Here is a 14,357-nt window from a genome sequence, read left to right on the forward strand (position 1 = left end):
TGGTAATCTAGCCTACAGTTTATGTGTGGTTACTGTGGCTTGTTTTACACTCACTCTAGAGTAGCAGGCAGATGCCTCAAATTGTGTTTGAAATACTGTATGTTAAGCATGAGTACTTAATGAATGGATGTGGTTATATGACATAGAGCAGTTGCATTTATGTAATGTGTGTGGCCTCAAATTATCCCACAATGCAATTTAAGAACAAGTGACTGTTACTAACCAAGCACACGTCGGTAATCTTGCATTATGAATGACCTTAATAATGTCTGATACTGAATGCACAATGCTTCTACATAGACTTCCATTTACAGTGTGTAACAAATAGTGATTGAGTTAAAGTGTTCATATTAGGCTCATTTTCAGGTTCATACTTGTATTTAGAGATTGTACCAGAATAGGTTTATGTGGTTTAATTTTCAGAAAACACCATATTTATGTTGTACTGCACATTGCTGCAGCTCCTCTTTTCACCCTGTGTGTTGAGCTCTCTGTTTTAGCTACAGAGTGAAACATCTCACTTCTGTTCATCTTTGTTGGGAGTCATGCGCAGTAAGTACTCCTAGCTTGTCAGTTGCAGAGTATGAGGGCGTGCCACGCTAGCAGCTAGGTGAGCATTATAACGTGTGTTACAAAGTGACCACGTTTGTCTCTGAAGTAAAGGCTGGACTACAATAGAGCTGCTTGGAGCAGTTTGTGAACAGTGTTTTCTGTTGGAGATGGTAAGTCCCTTTGGAAGGGGACTTTGGACTTTTTCACTTTGTAAACCTATAACATGCACAAAAAAGATATATAACACAATAAAGGAAAGGGGGAAAGCCAAAAAGCATAATGTGAGCACTTTAATACTTTCAGATGCAAGCTACAGTGGTTTAGTAATGGTCTTTAAACCTTTTGGATGACACTGCATGAGCCAGTGATGGAGTGATGGACTCGAGTCCTGGACTCAGACTCAAGTTGCTATTCTCTGGACTTGTGACTCGACTTGGCCTCGTGCGCTAAAGACTTGGACTCAAGGATTTATGAAATCGGACTTGAGCATTCATGAAGTAGCACTTGGAAGTTGGATGAAGCTTCTGACTACTTATGTGTAAAAGGCAGTAGTGGAATTTTCGAGTCCGACTCGAGTCGCTGTTCTCTGGTCTTGTGACTCGACTCTGACTCTTCTTTGGTGACTCTGATTCCAACACTGGGGACTCGAGACTTGACTCGGACTTGACAGTTAGTGACTCGACTACAACACTGGCATGAGCTGTGAGCGTTCATGGTTGTACGTTGACAGATAATTAATATGCAAATGTGATTTGTTTAATTACACTCAAGCAAGCGTAATCTGCCTAATTATACAAATCTGGAAAGGCTTGGATGACTCATACCTGACATTATTCTACTTTCTCTCTTCTCCTCCCTTTCTTCCTCCTGCCATTGCCTCGTAGACACCAGTTACAGTGTCCGGGCCAGTATTCTCCCCTGGAGGCCTTCTATGAGGATAAGAAGGCCATCCTCCCCCCAACAGGAAATGGTCTGGTCACTGCTTGCCCAACCTGGAGTGTGACCACCATCAACCGCTGTATGCACCCAGAAATGAAGGTGTAAAAGCAGCAGAACACACTTATATTGGTTGGTGATAGCAGATTTGCTCAACGGCAGAAAACAACAACCTATTTGTCACTTTTGTTCTCCCTGCAGATCACCCACCCAGCTGGCTGCATGTCCCAGTTCATCCAGTTTTTCGGGGAGCAGATAATGGTGCTGTGGAAGTTTGCGTTGCTGAGAAAACGGATCCTCATCTTCTCCCCTCCACCTGTAGGTGTGGTCTGCTACAGGGGTGAGAAGCTCAAACACACATGCTTACACACACTTGCACGGTTTTGTAGGATGTAATTAATGTACTAATGTTGCAACCTAAGTGTTTATTTTCTATTCCCATGGATATGTTTCATTCCCTATGTTCTTGTGCTTCCCTCAGTGTATTGCTGTTGCTGCCTGGCCAATGTGTCTTTACCTGGAATTGGTGTCTCTGTGCCTGAATTACGGCCCTTTTTCTACATCAACGTAGCCGACATCACTGCCCTGGAAACAGAGCTGTCGTTCGTGGCCTGTGAGTGAAATTTTAACTGTATAAAAATGGTTAATTGACCACTGACTGTATGTTATCTATGGTAACGATTCCTTATATATGATGATATATATCCTTATTTATTTTTTTTTAATCATTTTAAAGGCACCACAGAGAAGATTTTTGAGGAGAAGAAGGAGCTGTACGACGTCTACATTGATAACCAGAATGTGAAAACGCACAGAAGCCATTTGCAGCCGCTGCTCCGACTGAATGCAGCAGATAAGGAGAAGTATAGGAAACTGAGTGAACAGAGGTACACACTGTAAAAATACTTTACATTTTATCAGGTTTTTCAAATGTGATACATGCATTCATATTTGAGTTATCAAAAAAAGGCTGCGTAATTACCATGAACGCTCATATATACTGGCCAGCGAGGAGCACAATAAGAGGCATAAAGATCCTATTTGTCAGATATCATGATGATTTTTTTTTTTTTTTTCAGGCAAATGTTGCTGTACTCTCAGGAGGTGGATGGAGACTGCACGTCAAATGAAGAGGATCTTTTCATTCTGTGAGTCCTTGACAAGTGTAGTCATAGCTGCTTGTGGACTTGAGTCATATTCACAGGCAGTAGGTTTAATGAGAGTAGTACTATTATGTTTGTTTCATCATTTTAATGTGATGCGGAGGACTAGAGCATGACGCACTTGTCTTTAACCCTGTCCTAGGTTCTTCATGGAGCTGAATAACCGCATCTTCCAGACCCTGTCAGATGTAGCAGGGAGCACTGACCCCACCCTCACCACTGAACACGTGAGGGCCATGGGGCTGGATCCCCAGGGTGATCGCTCCTTCTTGGTCGACCTGCTGGAGGTTTACGGTATTGACGTCACGCTGGTCATAGACAACCTCTGCTGCCCCTGAAAACCCCGGAACGCCACTGGATATTTGTGCCTTCAAGGCCCACACACACACACACACCAAGACACCAAAGACACTGCGTCCACCCTGGGACCTCCATCTGTCACCCAATGTCCTCACCTGGGTGTCTGTTTTCCCTCTGCGCGCATCTCTCATCTGACCTGTGGAGACTGTTTCCAAACAGTGTGGATGATGAGGACACTTAAAGTTTGGTGCACTGGTCCGCAGTGGCTGCTAAACACCTGCCTAGCCGACAGCACTGCTTGGCAGCTGCGTGGTCTTATTGCCACTCCCATCTTATGTTCCTCACTTATGTTTTTTTTGTCAGAAATAAGTGTTTGCTTGTTTGACTTTGATTCTGGCTTTAAGTGGCCGGGGATAGCACAGGATAAAAGTACGGAAGTCTCGGTCAAGTACAGTCATCACAGCAGGATTAGTGGTCTTTCTCCACTGCACCCATCACAGTGAAGAAGTCATTGAAGCATTCACAATCCTGCAGCTTTGGTGTGCACGTGCGTACAGTTTGTCTGACGAAAACGATTACTAATATGTGGGGGGGAGGTTTTAATGCTGGAAATGTATTTGTGCTTCAAATAGGTTTTATAGAAGATTCTAGCCATCATAATGTGCAACAATTCCATCCTGCTGTATTAACGTACTTGGATGATTATGTTTAGTAAATACATTAAAATGCTTTTTACTTAATTTGCCTTTCAAAAAGGAAGCAATAGGAGTCTGTGCTAGCTCAAATCAGCCTTCATGTAAATGTGTTTTCCAGTTTTTTACCATTTCTTTCACAACTGAAAGTGAGAGGTGAGGATGTTTGTTAATGAGTGTGATATCCTCTTTTTTTATAACGGGGATGCTTAAATATTATTACGCTGACTCACAGAATGAGAAGGGAAAAGCTGTTTTTCACTTTGTTCTCCTTGTTATGCACCTTCAACATGAGGTAGATCTAATATAATGTGTCTCTGTGTTTGATCACAGTCAAAGTGCTAGTGATGGGGGGGGGTTCTGGGAACGTTTTGTTACATGTTTTACCTTAAGCTGAGGTTTCTTGAATTGTAAATGAATGTGACTTTATAACACTAACCTATTATGAATGCTGCACCATTTCCACCACGGGACTATTTTTTGTGTGTGTGTTTTGCGTACAGGCTTTCATTGTTCTTCTATATTTGTTCTGTGATCGTGTTGAGTCCTTGATGGAGCCATTTGTAGTTTACTTGTTGATCAGCTTCAGAGGGATCCTCTTTGCTTGTCTGCGTCCCTGACAAAGATGTCTTTGTGCTTTTGGAGATTTGGGTTCCTCAGTCCTTTCATCACAGTCCCATTGAGTTCATTCAGCTCCTGATATGGGCCAACTGTGTCTTTTGAATTATCCTGGCAGACTGGTTTATTGAATACATCACACTGCCAATCAGATTGATAATTTGTTGAGGCTGATTCTGTTTGCCTCGTATACATTTGGAATAGTGGTTCTCAGCCTTCCCGTGGCCCCCCCGACGCAAGCTAAAACGCTAAGTCATTCCTTTTACACATTTCACAAATTATCTTTTGGGGGCTAATCCCCACGTTGAGAACTGCTGATAGCCTGCCCTTTGACCCCCCAATATGTTTTCTGGGTTCATTAAAAATAAAATAAAGACAGTGCACCAAGTATTGTATCTGAAAGAGAAAGGCACTTAAGCTTTGTTGTTGAAATGGGGCCTTAAGCAAATGTGATTTTCTCAAACTTACTGCAGCAAAGAGTCTGACTCATTACTGTACGTACGTCAACAGTATTTGCTGACAGATTAAGTACATTGTCCTACGCACTTTTGTATGACCTTACTGTCTCCAGTGAAACCTGTTGACTCTGACTGGTCTATTTCATGTCTGTAGACGTATACTCTTGCCTCTGACGGTGTTTGCTTTACAGGTGTATGTTAAATGTATAAGGGAATGTACACAACTCACACCAATGTATAAAATGCCGTCTTTGTGGAGTCGTTCACAGATGTGTACCAGCATTAACTTAATGAGTCCTTTGTACAGCGTGTCACTCTACTGAATGTCATGGGCAGCAAAAGTATTGCACGTGTGCAGCAACACATCCAAGTAGTGCAACTGTTTCCTTCTTGATTGTAATGTAAATCAAGAGTATTCACAGAATAACAAATATGTCTTTACCTTTACTAATGTCAAACACTGTAAGAGATGTCAGTAATGTACACACAAACTCAATAGCATGAGCAACTGTTCATTTCACTGTACTGCCATTGTAAAACAATAAAACATTGATACAGTTTAGGTGTTACCTAATCCTCTGCTTCTAACCTTGCATAACTAGTTTCCTCGATTCCCTTCCTAATCCTACTCTACCTACACCTCTCTTCCTTCTCTGAGCAGGATCACTGCTTTCATTGCTTTCCAAGACACAACTTTCAGGATCGTCTGGACAAGACGGTTACTTTATTACTGGCTCTTTAACATTGGCTGAGGTGGAGACAATTGTAACTTCTTTATAGAATGTTAGTGGTACATAATTTAACCCTCATGTTGTCCTCGGGTCAAATTTGACCCTTTTTCAAAGTTTCTACATCAGAAATATGGCTTTCTTTTTTCAACAAAATTTCCCAAAAATAACATGGATGGTTCCATCTGCTAATTGATGATCACTACTTTTATGATCTACCCGGCTGAAATCTGTGATCATCCATAAACATGTTTTTCTGACCTTAACTATTAGTCAAGGTAATTCCTAATTTCAGCTCATTTTACTCAAAAATTATCAATAATTTCATGTAAATGATGTTTATTCACCATCAATTCCACAAAGAAATGTAAAACTAGTGGTAACAACTTATGAAGATATAACATACAATTGGGTAATCGTTAAGAAGCTACTTTATGCTTTATAAACAGGCAAACCGAACCAGAGGACAAGTAAGTAAAGTGCATGGTTGACGGGAAGACGATACGAGGGTTAACCAGCCATTCCCCTACAAGAGTTTTTCTCCACCATAACAAAAGAAACGAGAGCCTCCGTTTGTGTTTTCCTGAACAACCAAATATTATAAGAGGCGTTGAAGCCATTTGTTTAATCCTGCAGATTTGCTGTCTACACCATCTGTCATATCAGACCCAGCCTCACCAAGGAGTCTGCCAAACTCCTGGGCTCCATCTCATGGCCCTTATTTGATAGCTCCTCGACTTCTCGGTCCTCGGCTGAACCGGAAGTTGTTCTGTCCCTCCTCTGTGAAGTCCCAAAGCTCTTATTTCTGCTCCGAGGAGCGAGCATCGAGGAGGGATCACCGAGGAGCTATAGGCGAGGATACACTAGAGCAGCCTTCCCGGAAGCCTTGCCACTGAAGGAGTTGCTAAATCCGCCCATACAGCTGACGAATTCATGTAACGCTTCAGAGGAAAGGACGTCTCATCCCTCTAAAAACACATTCGCTCGTTGCCTCTCTCCTCCCATGACTTCCTCGTGTCTCCTCGGTGGGAGGGACTAAGACGCAAGAGGAAGGGAGGCAAATGGAGGACTCAAAGAGGCAATTTAAGGGCTATGAAATGCAGCTCTGGTCCAAGATCTTGGGCATTTGCAACACATTCAGAATGCTGCAGCATCCCTATTTTCATCATTCATCTACAGTATATACCTCCAACCTAGCCATACTCTACTGAGCCCCAGTGGCTACTCAGCCAGCTCAAAGCACCGATGTGAAAAGGAAATCTTTTACGTAGCAACACTGCTCTAACATAACATGTTCCAATCCTACACTTCAGACTGCTTTTTGTGCATGGCTACTTTTGATTTCTTGTCATTTCCATCTCGGTCCATTACCTTTACTTTGCGCCCTCACCACCAGCCCTCCAACAAACGTCTGTACTCTTTATCTAAACCAAAATAATAATAAATAATAATAATTTATACTTTATTAATCCTGCAAGGGAAATTACAATGTTTTCACTCTGTTGTTATTATTATACTCATTACACACAGGCCTGAATTACACACAACTGTTCAGTACCTCTACATGCACTAACGGAGAGATGTCAGAGTGAGGGAGCTGCCCATGGAAAGGCACCCCGAGCAGTTGGGGGGTCGATGCCTTGCTCAAGAGCACCTTGGCAGTGCCCAGGAGGTGAACTGGCACCTCTCCAGCTACCAGTCCACCACCATACTTTGGTCCATATGGGGACTTGAACCAGCAACCCTCCAGTTCCCAACCCAACTCCCTACTGACTTGAGCTACTGCCAAAAACTGCTAACAAACTGCTAGCACTTTGTGTGCAAATTTGACATACATTATTTTTATTGACCAAGTTCAAATGTGATGGCAACAGTAAACCATTCAGTAAACATGAAGTCAGTTTGTAAGACAACCTGTACACGGGTTACTGGCTTAAAGAAACAAAGTCTTGGTCCTTTAATATACAACAGCATGTAATATAATTCGCCTCATAACTGTTCAACTGAATATTCTATCAATGTTTACATGTAGTAAAACATTCCATCAGTACTTCATGAGCATTTAAAATGGCTGTCAAAGCAGATATCCGTTTTCAAAATGACCTCAGAGTCTCATGACTTCTGGTTCTTTTCTTTTGGGTTTCTCTTGAAACCCGTTTGTCTTGCTGATCTTGTCTTCTTTCTGGTTGAATGTTGTTTCATCACTGTGTCTGTAAGAGGAGCTGCTCTCTGCGCTCTGCACTGATGAAGAAGCGTAGTTTTCTTGGCAGCAGCCTGATCTCTACAGGCATGGCTTCATACTCCTCGTTGTCGATGTTGTAGAAGCCAGCGGTGCCCTGTGGGGTCAGGACGTAAAGTTAAATGTCAAGACAAAAACTAACATACAGAGCTTTAGATTTTTTTTGGGGCTTTTCTGCCTTTAATTTGACGGGAAGGTGGGGGGGAAGACATGCAGGAAATCGTCACAGGTCGGATTCGAACCCTGGACCTCTGCTTCGAGGCATAAACCTCTCAGTATATGTGCGCCTGCTCTACCCACTGAACCAACCCGGCCACGCATACAGAGCTTTAGAAGTAAAAAACGGAAGCCGAAGACAGCTATGCCTGCATTTTTTTAGTGCTGTCAGTTAAACGCGTTATTAACGGCATTAACGCAAACTCATTTTAACGCCGTCAATTTCTTTATTGCGAGATTAACGTTCTTTTTGGCCTAGCAAACTTTGTAGTTTTTTTCACATGCTGTTGCAACTAGTAACGTTAGAAAAACTACAACACCACACTGGATCTAGCTAGACCAGAAACAAAACAACAGACACGCCGCACACACTTGTTTGGACTTGCGAGCCAGCCAAAGAGTAGTAGGCTAACGTTACGTTTTGAGTGGATGGTGAGCGTGAGATGCCGAAATGGACGGAAATAAGATTCTGAATAGAAAGTTTACTTTTAAAAAGTTGCCAAATGGTTCCATTGACAAGACAAAAGTGATCTGTGTGGTTTGTCGTTGTGAACTGAGCTATCATCGCAGCACGTCCAGTCTGAAATACCACTTGATGGCCAAGCACACAGCTGATGGCCAAGCACACAGCTGATGGCCAAGCACACAGCTGATGCCAATTCTCCGCCCCCTCGTCAAAGCCAGGCGACAATGGATGACTTCAGACAGAAGCACATTTGCACAAAGCAAGCCGATCCACTTTTCCATGTTGATAAGAGCATTAAAATGAGAAAAAAAAATAATGGGACAAAAAGAAATCAAGGGACATTTAGAATAGATACAAATGTGCGATTAATTGCGAGTTAACTATGACATTAATGTGATTAATCGCAATTAAGTATTTCGTTTAAATAATCGTTTGACAGCAGCAATTTAAAACATTTTTTTATTAAGGGTTACTGACCTCTGGCAGCTGCAGCCGGCAAGCACTGGCTTCCAGTTTTGTGGAGTCTTTAGTGAACACAGTGGGGTCCTCTTCTTTTTTATTTCTATAATGAAGAACGTTTACATTATTTTACTTAAAACATGAACTTTTCTATAACGTATATAGCCTCGATAATGTTTTCTGTTTGCAATGGACTAATAAAAAAAAACAGAATCTACTAACCCGACAGTAATGTACTCGCCCACAGTCAAATTGTCCGGTTCCGCACAGATCATCAGGGAGTCATTTATGCGCTGCAAGTTCAAATAAATAGAAACAAGTAGTTTACAAAAAACATCAAAGAGGAAAACAAGGCATGTGGGGTTTAATGGGATCATGTCACCATTCAACTGCTCAGGATTTTATAACAACCGGTACAAGGCTTTTTATAAACAATTCTTTTTGGACTGACCCTCTCGACTGGGTTCTTGTTGTGCGTTTGAATAAACAGCTCCAACGTTGACAGCTGCTCCTCCTTCCACTGCTCTGGTTCTTCCACTTTTGGAGGCTCTGCGCGCACACACACACACACACACACACACACACACAAAATACAACTCAGTCTTTTACTGTTGGGATTTGGTGTCCTGTTGCGATCCAAAAGTATCAACCCAGTGACACACACACTACCTTCGACAGGAGGGTTCCAGCGGTTTTTCAGCCTGCGGATGATGCGGTAGAGCAGGTTGGGTCTGGGGGGCTTCTGAGATGGCAGGTCAGGGGGCCGGAGGCAGGGATCCAGGTAGGACACTGAGACGTCCCGGACCAGGGGCCACTCCTGAGACATTTACAACCAAGTAAGATTAAAATACTAATCAGCAGCCACTGAATTATCATAGTCATAGGTGACAAGGAAACAGGGCGAGACATGAAATACAGCAATAACCTCATGACATCTACTGTATCTTACAGATGACTGATTTGATTAGATTCATAGATTGTGGATTAGATTTATGATATACTTACAGTATATTTTTGTCAGAATGGAAAACTTCTATAGCAGGATTTGGATCATTATAGGATACTAGGATTATACTGAAACCTACACTTATATAATAGGATTTTATTTTTTGAAGATTGTTTTTTGGGCTTTTCCGCCTTTAATGGACAGGACAGCTAGGTGAGAAAGGGGAGAGAGAGAGAGGGAAGACATGCAGGAAATGGTCACAGGTCGGATTCGAACCCTGGACCTCTGCGTTGAGGCATAAACGTCTATGTTTATGTGTGCCTGCTCTACCCACTGAGCCAACCCGGCCACAATTTGATATAAAATATTTGTCAGGTTAACAGCTGTTTAAGGTAGAGTGTCTCAATGCAACAACCGATCAGGTATTTAATTGTAAACAGGCAATTCATGCCGCAGACACTTCCTTTGAAAGAAAATGCACTTAGCAATTGAAGAGTTAAACAAAAGAATTTAAAAAAAGATTTCCATACCAGGGAGGAGTCTCTAGCCCATTGGTGGTAGCTGACATTGCTTTCCAATATCAGATATTTTATAAAAGGCCAACATTGGCTCAATATACCGTCAAAAACAAACACAGCCTTACCCGTAGAGTACTAAACCAGTGTGCTGCTTTTGTCTTCAGTGGTCCAAGGTACCAGTATCTATGGGGAAATATGGTGAATTACTCCTTTGTATGGGAAATTATATCATAGTTATAATCTGAGTGACCAATTGTGTAATCTCACTTGCTGATTGTTGCAGCCACATCTCTAAAAGCACCCCAACGTAGTCCCATCAGAGCGAATACTGGCTGCTCCTTTTCCCCCTAGACACACACACACACACACACACACTTGAATTCCTATCCAAGTTCTGACACATAATCTCTCACTGCATTACAAAAAACAAGCTATAATCTAAAACTTCCTTATCCTATTTGATGAAGAAAAGACATATTATAAAGTGTGAAATGATAGATTTCTTAAAGCATCTGTTAATTTGACCTGAAAACAAATATCTGCATTCAAGACAAATACTGTGTTCATAAAGGCGCCGACACACCAACTCGATTATTGGCCGTTGGACAGTCTGGCGAGGTCGGTGACCCGTGTCCGTTTGGTGTGTTCCGTGCCGTCGTCCGTCGGAGGAGGAGCCGTGGGCCAGTGGGTAGTCGGACTCAACGACCAATTACCGGAAATGACGAGCGGGGTGAGCGTGACGGACGCCTCTCAAAATCTTTTAAACTGACCTTTGTCGATCTGAAATGAAGACAGATTCAGCAACTGTATGGCCTATTTCTCGCTTAAAATGTTTTCAGAAACACGTTTCGGTGAACTATTTTAGTAAAATATGAGACTGTATTCCGAACGAGCCGCCATTATGGTCGGGGAGAAGCCAGACCCACGTGACGCGCTCGTCCAATCAGCTGCCGGTTTTCATTTTTTTGGGCTACAATACAGATTAGCGCCGCCTGCTGTTATGGAGACGTATTACGTCTTGCGCATGCGCAGAGCGTACGCTCAAGTCGGCGTCGCTTCGGTGTGTTCTGAGGCACTTTTTTGACCAACTCAGGGAGACTGATCAGTCTGACTGCCTTTCCTGCCGATGGTCGGCTGTCAGGTTGGTGTGTCAGGCCCTTAACTTGGAGGATTTGTAGTAAACAGGACCAGTTACTCACTTTGATTTGTAGCACATCCAGAGGTACAGTTTCTCCCTTCAGAATGGACAGTGTTGCTGATGTAATGTCTCTGGAAAATTTACAAGGTGGAAAAATGGGTTTTAGTTACTTAATAAAGAAACGCATACCATACCCATATACGTATACAGTATTTAGCAAGTGAGACCCATCCTGTACACATGTTATCACAGGTTTGGAGATTGTGTGATGATAAAATCTGGATCTGTTTCAGTATTAATGGTGAAGAGATACTTACTTGACCTTGTTGTCACTGAGGAGGTGAAGACTTGGACTCAGGGAGTTGTGAGAGCCCAGTGGAATGAATCCAATCGGTGTGTTACAGACTGTGTCCTGCAGTCAGAAAAACAAAGAATAGAATAGGATGCCTTTTATTGTCACTATACACATGTACAATGAGATTAAAAGCAACTCCTTTCCCAGTGCCAACAAATACGTAAAAAATATAACAACATCAAATAAAAGAAGTAGTGCAATAGTGGTGATCATATTCAATGAGTAATAGATATTGGACAATGATAGTAATGAGATTGCACAGTATACAGGTATTGCACAGTAATGGAATTGCACAGTAATTATCAATATTATCAATAGTATTAAATATTAAATATTGCACAGTAGTGAGTAGAAGAAAGTCCGGGAGTTGGGGGGTTAGACTGTGAAGTCTGTGAAGTCAGTGCATGTGTGAGTTCAGAGTGGTTATGGCTTATGGGGAAAAAAAAACTGTTCTTGAATCCGTTAGCGCCTCCCTGAGGGCAGCAGGTTAAACAGATCAAAGCCAGGCTGGGAGCTGTCCATCATCCATCATTAAGAGAGAAGTTTGGATTAAAGGAGAATTCCGGTCAATTTCAACACATAGCTCTGTTGTTTGTTAATTTGGAGTGCTGTCAGTAGCAAGAAAAACAAAACCAATCGGTGCTGCCCACATCGTGTTATCCTCCTGCTAGAGTTAGCACCCAACAGGCTTAAACAGGGCAAGTTTTAAACGTGTTTTTAGCCTCTAAACATGTTCAAAATGTCATTACAAGTGCCTACCCATGTGCAGAGATTCCTTCCGTGGGAACACAGCAAATCTGACTGCAGCAGATGTGACAGAAAGCCATAAAAGTTGTGTTAATCCATACCTCTGTTTATTGACTGGTTTCCGGTCTAGTCCACACTAGTCGATTGTCGAACTCATATAATCCAATATTCAATAGTCAATAGTCAAATTTGCTGTGTTCCCTCGGAAGGAATCACTGCACATGGGGAGGCACGTGTAATGACATTTTGAACATGTTTAAAACTTGCCCTGTTTAAGCCTGTTGGGTGCTAACTCTAGCAGGAGGATAACACGGTGTAGGCAGCACCGATTGTTTTCGTTTTTCTCGCTACTGACAGCACTCCAAATTTACAAACAACAGAGCTACGTGTTGAAATCAACCGGAATTCTCCTTTAAGTTGTCCTCATCTCGTTCTGCAATTAACCCTAAACCAAAGCCTGATGGCGGTTCAACACAATAACTATGTGACACCCACTTGATCTGGCCTTCGCAGTAAACCCGTGACGACTTCCTGCAAGGTGCCATCCCCTCCGGCCACGATCAGCACGTCTGTCTGTTCCATGAGCTCCGTTAGTTTTTTTGCCTGGCCTTCGTAATCTGTCTGTAAACAGGTAATATAATCATGAATGTTACACAATAGGATCCCTACCACAGCCACTAATAACATTGATTGATTCTAAGGGGGGAAGAGCTAAATATACCTTTACTATTGTAATCTCCACACCAGCCAGGTGTAAAATAGGAACAGCATTCTTTTCAAACAGGCTGTTGGCTTTCCTGGGGAAGATTAAGAGAGGGAGTTGGAAATATACTGAGAAAGAGTGTTTTCTGAAGTCCAGACACAACTGTCAATGAGAGGTTTTAAGATGCCTGTCTTCTTACCCACTACAAGCTGCAGGGTTCAAGATCACTGTTGCTTTCCTCAGACGCTCCTGTGGAGCTATCTGTTGACGTCCAAATTCCTAACGGAGATTATGATGATGACGGCGATTAGGACTAAAGGCACTTGAGGAAGGTTTTGGTTTAAATGATGACAATATGTGTACACAGATAGGTTATGTCTTACCCTGGCCACTAGACAAGCCTCCCTCCGCAAAACATTGTCACTGATAAGATACAAGACACACAATGTAAGACACACGAACAGGCCTGTACTTCATCTAGCAAGCAAGCGACGTTTATAGCACATTTCACAGACACCAGTCACAAAGGGCTTCACAGTCAAATAAATACAACTGATATACTCCGAGGAAATGCCATAACGTGAAATACTTACCAGTGTTTACCATACAGCCAGTGTCCCCCGTAAGACAGGACGCACACAGCAAATGTGGACTTCTTCCAGTGATTCCGCAGAGTCCGAAACCCTTTCACAACGCGAGCCATCGTTTGATTAAAGTCCCCGAGCCCTCTGTTTGAATGCGGTGCTACATGTACTGCGGCATCCAAGTTGTATATTCATGAATGACACATTTCCATCCCAGCGGTCATGTAGCCACAATTGACTGTCAGACTAGCGTGGACATGTTGGTGTAACGTCAAAACATTACGGCCGAGCACAGGGCGGAACCAATGTTGGTGCCACTTTGTGGTCCATTAACGCGTTTCAAGGTTTCAGGCAACACGAGTATTACTTTATCAAAGTTTCGTAGAAAATACTATTTGGAAGATAACATAATTTGTAAAATAAAAATTAAATCCCCGGAAATCCATATTACATTACTTCTTGAATTCGTCTCCTTTAGTAAACTACAATTCCCATCCAGCTAGAAGGCTCCTCTTGCGAGGACCTCGCCTGAAGGATTA

The 14,357-nt window shown here is 42.4% G+C and overlaps 2 protein-coding genes across 2 annotated transcripts in view; one reads left to right on the forward strand and one right to left on the reverse strand.

Moving 5' to 3' along the window:
- Window positions 1-5,312, forward strand: part of dennd11 (DENN domain containing 11) — a 7,949-nt gene extending 2,637 nt beyond the window's left edge. The window contains exons 4-9 of the mRNA XM_031285395.2: window positions 1,437-1,590; window positions 1,690-1,828; window positions 1,970-2,101; window positions 2,225-2,375; window positions 2,568-2,636; window positions 2,794-5,312. Coding sequence (XP_031141255.1) covers window positions 1,437-1,590; window positions 1,690-1,828; window positions 1,970-2,101; window positions 2,225-2,375; window positions 2,568-2,636; window positions 2,794-2,989 — 841 coding nt within the window. The 3' untranslated portion in view covers window positions 2,990-5,312. The remainder of the gene's footprint in view (window positions 1-1,436; window positions 1,591-1,689; window positions 1,829-1,969; window positions 2,102-2,224; window positions 2,376-2,567; window positions 2,637-2,793) is intronic.
- A 1,948-nt stretch (window positions 5,313-7,260) lies between these two features.
- Window positions 7,261-14,107, reverse strand: agk (acylglycerol kinase). The gene is made up of 14 exons (XM_031285396.2): window positions 13,828-14,107; window positions 13,618-13,657; window positions 13,434-13,513; window positions 13,253-13,328; window positions 13,027-13,152; window positions 11,747-11,841; window positions 11,491-11,560; window positions 10,559-10,638; window positions 10,417-10,474; window positions 9,497-9,644; window positions 9,279-9,376; window positions 9,050-9,120; window positions 8,846-8,930; window positions 7,261-7,783 (listed from the first exon to the last, which is right to left on the reverse strand). Exons 1-14 carry the CDS (start codon window positions 13,935-13,937, stop codon window positions 7,649-7,651), a joined length of 1,272 nt encoding a protein of 423 aa, XP_031141256.1. The 5' UTR covers window positions 13,938-14,107; the 3' UTR covers window positions 7,261-7,648.
- Window positions 14,108-14,357: the final 250 nt, after the last annotated feature.

The sequence above is a fragment of the Sander lucioperca genome, chromosome 7, assembly GCF_008315115.2.
Source record: "Sander lucioperca isolate FBNREF2018 chromosome 7, SLUC_FBN_1.2, whole genome shotgun sequence".
In the NCBI taxonomy this organism is placed as follows: domain Eukaryota; kingdom Metazoa; phylum Chordata; class Actinopteri; order Perciformes; family Percidae; genus Sander; species Sander lucioperca.

Excerpts from the sequence above, each read along its gene's own strand:
- agk (XM_031285396.2), bottom strand. The coding sequence starts at position 13,937 with ATGGCTCGCGTTGTGAAAGGGTTTCGGACTCTGCGGAATCACTGGAAG. Across the intron at positions 13,658-13,827 it reads TGGCTGTATGGTAAACACTG|TGACAATGTTTTGCGGAGGG; the intron begins GTAAGTATTTCA and ends GTATCTTATCAG. Across the intron at positions 11,561-11,746 it reads CTCAGTGACAACAAGGTCAA|AGACATTACATCAGCAACAC; the intron begins GTAAGTATCTCT and ends TAAATTTTCCAG.